This window comes from Larimichthys crocea, chromosome IV, assembly GCF_000972845.2.
Source record: "Larimichthys crocea isolate SSNF chromosome IV, L_crocea_2.0, whole genome shotgun sequence".
Taxonomy (NCBI): domain Eukaryota; kingdom Metazoa; phylum Chordata; class Actinopteri; family Sciaenidae; genus Larimichthys; species Larimichthys crocea.
Window position 1 is genome coordinate 539,154 of NC_040014.1, and position 9,828 is coordinate 548,981.

The window sequence follows — 9,828 nt, forward strand, 5'->3', positions numbered from 1 at the left end:
GGCTGCGGAACAGAAGAGACCTGAGGGCCAGAAAAGGATACAGAGGCGGAGGACAGTGGGCCGGAGCTCTGGACGGCAGCATCCAGACGGGGTCTTCTCCGTGGACGCTCCCCCAGGGAGCGGTGCTCCTGCTCCCTGCGTCTCCTCCTGCCTCTAGGAGCCTGTTAGAGAGATGGACAGAGGCAGTAGGTAAAAGACCAGGTCAAACTAGTCCAGACTGCTGATGTGACCTCAGTCTGTGTTTCCTGTGTAACTGAACTGATCATCATATTGTACATCCAAAATGGTTTCTGTTGCTCTACAGGTTATCATGCTTCTCTGATTTACTACAAAATGCTACCATGAAAAGATACGCTGACACTGGTTAGAATAATTATTGAATGAATATTACATGTAATTATAATAGGAATACTAGAATTAAAATATATGCTGGCAGAAAGCTGTAAGAAATGGACTAACGTAATGTTTTCCTTGTACCATAAATATAATTATTCTACACGCTGTTTAAAAGAAAACATGAAGCTCATATTTCACAGTGACCTCAATGAAATATTGAGACAACATTATGACTTCAGTCTGCTCTGACTAAAATTAAACTGAGTATAGAAGGAGTCAAAATCAATAGGGGGACACTTCGGGCCAGGTTGAAATAATTTGAAATTTGGAATTAGTCTCCAACAACAGCAAGAGCTACAGCAGCTATCCCACAATTACCGAATGAACACACTCAATGAGTGCGGCTGTCGTTTAGGCGATCAAAGACTGACTAAATTGATCACGAGATGAGATGTGTCAGGATCCGAGTGTCTTTATCGGGGGGGAGAACTGTCTATTATCTAATATCTCCACTGACTTCCACAGTAAAACTTTGGTTGATACCAGGTGATTATACATTAATAAAAACATAGTTATATATAATATAGTCCTTTTCTACCATAATCTGTCAATGGAGACCCCAAAATCTGACACACTGGACCTTTAAATAAACTGAACAAACAATCTGCCAACTAAACAAATTATATACAAAAAAGCACAAAAATATGAAGTCTAAATAAAGTGAAATTCATCAAATTGAACTAATAGACAACTTCCATGTGGTAATTATATAATGAACATCATAATAAACATATTCCAACCCTGTTATCCATTGTGTTTGATCAGAGAAATGACTCTGAATGCACCACAACACATACAGCAAACAATCTGAACTCTAAAGTGACACAAAGTCCTTCAACAAACATCTGGATGATTACAACAGTCACACTGTCTGAATCTTGGACAAAAGAAGTCCACATTTTCATTTTGAGGATGAATGCTCTGTTTCACACTCACACACAGACAGACAGTTTCAGTGTCTACACTCGGTAGCTTACTAAACATCTTTTTGACAAGGCGGATGGTTTCAAACTTTCAGCATGTGTCACACGGTAACTTGTCATGTCATGATTGTCACAAATATGACACAATCCTACATAAACATTTTATACCATGTAGCCTGCATATATTCACAGATAGTATGTACAATTGCAGTTATAATCATTTAAAATAATTAGCTATTAAATGTTCAAAAAAAAAAAAAAACACATCAAAAGTCATGTGTGTTACCTGGCTGGTGCTAGGCTCTCTTCTCCAGTAGTCGTGGTCCTGCAGGGCAGCAGGCACACCACGCTGCTGTAATGATGAACACACAGTTTAAGAATGGACTCTACTCAGTTCAACACAACTTTATTTAACTAAACACTAAATACATGTGTTAGTCCCTTCAACCTGCTGAGCTCACTGAATGTAAATGTCAGTTTTGTGTTAAAAATGTGATGACTGTGGGCCACATCCAGACATGACTGTGCAATATGCAAACAGCTGTTTTATCGTCTCAAAGGAGTTTATACAAACACTGTGATAATTTGCTTGAAAAGCAGCACTTCAGGGTTACTTCTATTTTCATATTTCAGTTAAATTAATATATGAAGGATTAGGTTGTTTAAAGTTTCTGATGGATATCTGCATCATGTTGTCAGTCAGATTAAATGTCAAAGCCTCACATCATAAACCCTGTGAATAACAACTTTTGTCTCAGCAGCTAAATCTATGACAGTGTAACATGACTTGAATTATTGTCTACATACTGTACAGTCGACATATACAGATACATTTACAGAGCGAAATTTACGCCAGACTTCATTTAAAAAAAAACAATTTTAAGTCATCTTGCTGATTGATATCTTCTATTCCAATGATGACCCTTAATTATTGAAAACAGTTTGTCAGGTCGCCATCATATCATAGTCGGTACTTGTTCTAGGAAAATTCACAGCGTGTCACATTTTGAGCGATAAAACACTCATAAATGAAAAAATATCCCAAAGGTTCAAATAAATAAACAGCCTAAATAAAATAAAAATAAATAAATAAAGTGAATTTTGAGTATATTAAGAGCATATCAGCCATTAAAATAGCAAAGATTAAATCTGTTTTTGTATTAAGTGCTATTGTTTTGGTTATCTTGTTCAAACTTGGTATTAACAAATATCAGATTAATTTACACAAAATTACAAAATGGTGATTCAATCTTAACAGTAAAATACATTTAAAAAAACAACATGGATTTAAAAATTTTAAATTCTCACATCTTCCATGATGAATGTCCTTTTACCAGTGACAGGAGCTCTTGAGCAGTGCTTCAGGGGCAAATAAATCGCTGGTTGGTGTCTTTTTCTCGCAGAAATCACAGAGTAACAGCCAAAAGTCGCACAGAGTCGTACTTTTCTGACTGAAAGAAAGTTTTCTATGTTTGAACAATGCACCTGTACAAATGATGCACCTGGAGACAAAACATAGCAACCATACAATCCTCACCTGGAGACGTTCCATCCAATCAAGCATCCACACTGAGAAGTCCACAGATGTTCATGTCAGTGCTGCTGTCTACACAGACAGATGTTTTGTACAGAACACATGAACTTTTAAGTATTTATTCACTTTGCTGTTATTGCTTTTTATTAGTAGGTTATATAGTTTTTATTAGCATACAGTATGACATCATTTTGAAGTGATGCAAGTGTGTATTTATAATTTATGATTGAGTAATGCATCATGATGATGGGAGACTGACTTTGCATAAAGACAAACAAGCACTTCTTCTTTTCTCAAGACTCAACAACATTTTATTTTCCAGCATTGTTTATTCATTCAAAACGTTTCAAAAATATATTTTCACATAGGCACTGAAATAAATATCATACATCTCGTAAGTCAGTGCCAGTGCTTCATCATACAAATGATATTCAAGAAAAACCCAGACACAGGATAAAACAATCATGAGTTCATTCAAAAAACAGATCAGGCAGTTCATGATAATGAGGGTCATGTTAAAAAATAAAAACACCTGTACCGTGCTCTCAACTAAAAGTTGTTACATTACTACATTTAAAAAAAGACAAAAACACACACGGCCTTGTGGTGTAACAGCAGAGATTGTTTCTATTCTGATTTATGTTTCTTGACAAAAACCAGTGTAACAGTAAGTGTGAACTCAGTAGAAATACTCAAAAATAATAAGGCAAATGAAGTAGAAATCATATGACGTGAAACAAAAACACAAAACATAACACGCAAGATCGAAATATGTAGCCGACCCAAAGACTACTGTCGAAAACTTACAGCTTATGTTAGCTGTGAAACTTTACACTGGCCTCATTTAAACAATAGCATCAAACTGACAATAACAACGATGAACGAAGACCAGGCCATTGTGATAGTAGAGGTGACACCACTTCGATTCATGATCCCTCTGGCTGATACGGTCAAGTGCTACATCTTGCTGAACTGTCAGCAAAAATGTGATTTTGTTGTCTTTATCGTACAACTCACGCTATCGTTCAAGGGTCATTACATCCAAATTGCCAAAAACAAAATACAAGTTTTCCAAAAAAAAGACACCCAGCAGTTTATAGAATAAAAGTTTTGTCATTTGGGTTAATAACCCCATATATAAACAGAGCACTGTTGATATGGCCTCATTGGAAGTGACTCCCGTACTACCTCTGTTCTACGAGTGAAAGTCAAAATGGGCAAGTTAAGAGAACTAATCAACAAATAAGAACCCAAAATAATGCAACGTAGACTGACAAGTCAGGCTTCCGTCATCGCTTCTTGTCTTGTGATGACCCGTCCTGTTTACTGAAAGGATTAAACCAAGTAATAATTAAAGCAATGGGTATGATTGTGTAACATTTTGATTAACTCTATTGCTTTGGGATTTAAACATCTTTCAGCTATTCAAATCGTCTTATTTGTTCCAAAGCTGAATACAGTACAGACTAAAGAAAAAGACACAACAAGAAAACAATGTAACGCAGCCTAATGTTCCCACATTTTGTTCAGTTCTGCACCTTAGATCTTGCAGATCGACCGTTGATTGACCTTTAAATATTTGTTCGAAAGCTTAAAATACTCCAGGCGTTGAGACATTGTTTCTCCCATAGACATCAAGACATCTCATACAGTCTAATCATGTAGGAACTGATACATAAAAACAAAATTAGATGCTGAAAAGTAATTGTTCACACGGGCTAAATTATGTTTGAGTCAAAAGATTTAGATAGATAGATTTTCAAAACTTCTGTACAAAAGAATCTAAACCAACCATGATATAACATGATCAGCAATTAAAAACACCCAACTTCTGTTTCCGTCTGTTCCTATAAATAAATTCATGCATTGATCCTAACGATTATGGTGCAACATCAAGAATAATTTTCTGTCCATCAGGGGGAATAACTGTGGTGCAGCTACACTTTTGACATCAGTTCAGGGATTTTAAAATTTACAGTGCTTCCACTGCACGGAGACAGGAGACTTAGAGAAAATACTGGCCTTTAACAGCTGGCCAGGGTACAAGCAGTTAAACAGCGACCGACGGCTCAGTGAAAACTAAAAGCTACCATCAAACTCATTTTCACATCTTAGCAGCTAAGTCAGAAGCTGCTGGTAGTTAGTGGTCGAAAGAACTTTAGGCAGCAACTAACTGGTAAGAAGAAGAAAATGAACATAGTGCATTTAACCGATATCTACATACAATTATTAGCCTACAACTGATTGGCTCCTCATAACATTATCTATCGGTTTAACTTAGCTGCTGCTGGTCCGGCTCGGGCACGCCTGGCTGTGCCTGAAGTGCATTATGTGTACAGCTGTCTGATGCCACCAGTAAAACATCACCACCACCAGTATGTGCCACACTTGGTGACTGGCTCCCAGGTAGTTCAGCTGGCCTAGAAGAGGAGAGGAGGAAACGCACTAAATAGTGTTACATATTATTTTGTTCATTCTCATACAAGAGAATGAAAACAGATTTCCATCCTTTTCAGCTCATATGAAGGTCTTTGACAACTGCTGACAAAGATCATGTGATGCTCCAGAACAGCAAGAGCTGACGTCATTTTTATAATATGTTATATATATTCACAGATATGTTTTTATAGAAAAGTTAAATGTCCAATAAAAGGACCTTAAAGTAATTATACACCACTCTATCCTTCTTTCTTATACTACACTGCTCCCTGTCATGATTTACTCGGACACTTGAATAGAACAGAGCCAGTATTAATATTAATGTTAATCTTTTAACCACATTATGGACTTGATGATGAAGTCTTGTACATTTCTTACAATTGTGAATTTTTCACAAAGTGGTGAACCTTGCTCGATCCTTGCCTGTGAACAACAGAGCTTCTGAAGGACGCTCTTTTCGTACCCAATCAGACCACCACCAATTATTTTTGAGCGTTGCGCAACTTTCCACTCTTTAGTTGATCCTGTCTCACCTTTTCTGGAATGTGTTGCAGCCAACAAATTCAGAATGACTGCATATTTACAAAAAGAACAAACATTTTAACAGTCTGGATGAATATCTTGTCTTTGTATTGTATTTAATTGCATATAGGCCGGATTTGCAAATCAGTGCATTCTGTTTTTATTATTAACATTTTACCCAGAGTTTTTTTAGAGCTGGGCTTATAAAATAGGATTATTATTATTATTATTATTATTATTATTATTATTATTATTATTCTGTGACTTTGGCCTCAGTTGACTCATCAATTCATAATAACGGACAAACTGTCCACTACCTTGTATTTGTCAGATTTTCTACATTTAAAAAAAGAATTGAGTTAGATGTTTCAGTGTAATCACACAGTGGCAGTATTTTGACACTTATGTAGTGCCACATAGTAGTGTTGCCTTCATAAAGTAATACATGGTGAAAGATTTGAACTTTTTCAAGTTTTTACATTCGTTTGACAAGGTCTGAAAAAGATTATGCCTCAGAAATGCTGACCTCTAGTGGTGGTACATAGGTTATTACTACAAAGCAGCTTAGTCTTAAACCTTAAACAATTCTCATATGGTAATGTAAAATACAGATTTTTTTCTTTGTTCAGTTGATTTGACACTACAGCTCTCCACTTCAGGCCCCACACACACACAGTCAGAGGAGAAGGACTCACCAGGGAAGTAACGCTCAGGGATCTTGGTAACGTAGAATAGGAAGGCAGATCCAGCTATCAGGTACATCACCATCACACGAGGCAGGAACAGCTGCACAAAGAACAACACTGTTTAAATGACGGAACATACATTTAGGAGAAGTAAGAGCTGAAATTCACGAGTGAAACTTATAGTTTTAGCTGATCTACACTGAAATCAGTAGTTGGGAGTTAAAATAAAAACAAAACTATGACCAGTTCACCTTTCTTATTCTCTAATATTACTGTATTTTCTGACCTGGACAACATCAGAGGTGAATCCTCCATTGAGCCAGACCCAGTGGCACGCAGGAATCACACTGATTCCAGCCACACAGCAGAAGATCGTCATCCGTATCCGTCGCCAGTCGTTGCTGAGGTAACGAGGGTGGACCTGAGCACAGAAGACGGCCAGGATCAGGGACAGCACTGTCAGCAGGTAGACCTGTCGCCAAAACTGCAAGACGGACAGAGAGTAAGCGGTTAATCATAACTTGAGCATCAGTTTGTCAAAATCAACCAACGTGAGCTCTTCACACTTACAGCATTACAGTAGAAAGCATAGAAGATCCCAGGTACATAACAGCCCAGGATGCCAACAGAGATGCCTGCGTAGTCAAGCGACAGCCAGCGACGGCAAGTCTTCTCTGAACGGTGGCACGAGAACAGATGATACCCCACCGAACACAACATGCACACCTGGGATGAACACATACATACACACAGAACCGTTACAGACATGTCATTGTTGCTTTCTTTGAATAAATCTTTAAACAAACAAAATCCCTCTGCAACTATAATACAGACATTTATCACAGGAAATAATGATTTGTCAGCACAATCCAGATACTCACAACATGGACTTCTGTGGAAAGAGAAAGGTTTTTTTTGGAGGAGGGTGGGAGGGTAACGTATACTATATTTTATACTCAGCGTAAATGGGACTCTCGCTAAGTTTCCAAAGGCATCGCATCAGCTGCTACACAACCTACAACACAAACTGTGCACAGCTAACACACAAACAATTAAACACGGTCTCTACAGTGAACAATTCATCAGCTGGCAGTGGGGACTCTGAACTACCGCTCCGTTTGGAGCTCTTTATAATACAACACGCTTGTGTCCGACGTTTACAACAGTTACACCTAAACACAGCTTACACACCTGGGTAGGTAGAGGTGGACTGATTGCACCTGTGGCAGGAAACGTGAACCTCCATCAATCAATTTGTTAGAAAATATACTGCGACACAGGACACTGCTTACATTATCATACACACATACAGTACAAATACTCAGCTAGTGAAGATGCTGAGAATAAACTAATGCTTCAGATCAGCGATACTCTTGCTCGACAACACTCGGTTTCATGTCTCGACAAGGGTACAAGACTCTGTGTAATGTCATTAACTTCTCCGGAAGATCTTCACACACACTCACACTTGTGTCTTACCTGGAAGCAGAACAGTCCTATAGCGTAGATGACATAGTCCTCTCTGTTCGCTCCGGAGGCTGGCAGTACTGAGGAGAGGTCGTTGACCCCCAGAGAGAAGAAGAGCAGGAAGCCGAGAAGGTGGCTCCAGATATTCACCGTCTCATTGGACAGGATGAAGATACTGCAAAAGAAAAGACGGAATAAGATACGTCAAAGCGTTAAACGCACCTGTATCGTGTTCATATTCTACAATCCTGTAGAATTGAGAATAGAACTAATAAGAAAAAAAAGAAAAGAATAAAACTGCTTATCCCTCAAACCCCCACACGATCCCTCCGCTCCAAAAACTCAAACAATCTCTTCTGCCCGAGGACCAAACTCAGCACCATGGGCGACAGAGCCTTCTGTGCCACTGCACCCCGCCTTTGGAACGCCCTCCCTGACCATCTCAGATCATCTCAGACTCTTGAAAGTTTTAAAAAAAGGACTTAAAACTTTCCTTTTTTTCCACATCCTATCGTATTTGACATGATTTCTTCTGTTGTGATTTATCTGTTTTTTTGTTTTGTTTTTTTCTCTGTTGCTTTGTGTGCATATACCTTGCGTGTGTATTGTAGCACTTTGAGATTTGATTCAAATGTAAAGTGCATTATAAATTAAACTTATTATTATTATTAATCCCACCTCCTCAGGCAGAGTTTGGAGGGCAGGTGAGCCCTGTAGCCGTCCGTGATGTAGGGGTTTTCTTTGAGAAAGAGGGGGATTTGTTCGTAGGTGTACAGTCTGATCCTCTGGGGTATCAACACCGGCCAGTGCTGGTAGCTGCCCAGCTCTATGTAGTGGGCAGTCTTCAGCAGCTTCTGGGGCATCTTCAGCAGCATCCTGTCCTCAGCTCCTCAGGTACAAGGCCAGCTGGGGGAGGTTAAGGCTGAGTGTGGATAGAGGAAAAGTGAAAAGTTAATGTGGGGAGTTCATTTAGCTCCTTTTAAAACGAGTTAAGTGACAAAACAGAGAAAACAATGCTGACACGTAGCTGCCAGTGTGAATGAAGCCTGTTATTTACAGGTAAACTAGCTCAAGCTAACGACCCCTTCATCCTCTCACAAGCATTTATTTACCACAACCTCACCATGGCAACGCTGTTATCTGTTTCCCTTTGAGATGAAATTTTTCAAAACAGAGAAACAGACTGTAGGTCGAGCCATGTCAGCAAGCTAACGTCAATGCTAACCTTGACAACAATCATTGTTTCAGCCATCCAGCGTTACAAAGCTCACCATTAGTCCGACTGTCGATGTGCTCGTCTAGGCAGTTCAGCCATCTCCGAATGCCCATCTAGCTTAACATTGCGTTAAAAACACACATTTTATTAAAAATAGAGAAACATAAATATAGAGAGCTACTGGATATCTGTCAAAATCTTCTTCTTTTCAATGGTGATAGTAAACAATGAAACGGTACGTTGCTGCCACCGACTGGTCAACGTGGAGAACTGCACCTGTGGCCATTTATTCTACTTGGAAACAATCCTGCAGAAGCCTCTAAGTCTCAATTAAAATAAATAAATAAATAAATAAATAAATAAATAAATAAATAAATAAATAAAAGGTAACTAAAATAAAGATGTTGAAATAGACACTATTGGGGACAATTGGACAATTTTTCATGATGCAAAAAAGGCACACAGTGTGTCTCTTCACTGAGATGTTCACGTTGGTCAAGTGTCAATTACATTAAGTGGAGATGCCACTCAATTCAGTGGCATTACAGTAACGCTGTTAGCTACTGCAGCCCCCATCTCTGGAACAGCCTGCCTATGGATCTGAGGGACTGCACCTGTAGATATTTTTTTTTACAACAATTTAAG

General features: G+C 38.6%; 1 protein-coding gene across 2 annotated transcripts; it reads right to left on the reverse strand.

The window, feature by feature from the left end:
• Positions 1-4,275: 4,275 nt before the first annotated feature.
• Positions 4,276-9,439, reverse strand: paqr3b (progestin and adipoQ receptor family member IIIb). Of its 2 annotated transcripts, none has more exons than XM_019259536.2 (7): positions 9,239-9,439; positions 8,646-8,889; positions 7,980-8,142; positions 7,071-7,226; positions 6,787-6,984; positions 6,510-6,600; positions 4,276-5,273 (listed from the first exon to the last, which is right to left on the reverse strand). In XM_019259536.2, exons 2-7 carry the CDS (start codon positions 8,840-8,842, stop codon positions 5,131-5,133), a joined length of 948 nt encoding a protein of 315 aa, XP_019115081.1. In that variant the 5' UTR covers positions 8,843-8,889; positions 9,239-9,439; the 3' UTR covers positions 4,276-5,130. The 2 variants fall into 2 exon arrangements, with proteins under 2 accessions (XP_019115081.1, XP_027134476.1); XM_027278675.1 differs by lacking the exon at positions 9,239-9,439 and adding an exon at positions 9,025-9,097.
• Positions 9,440-9,828: the final 389 nt, after the last annotated feature.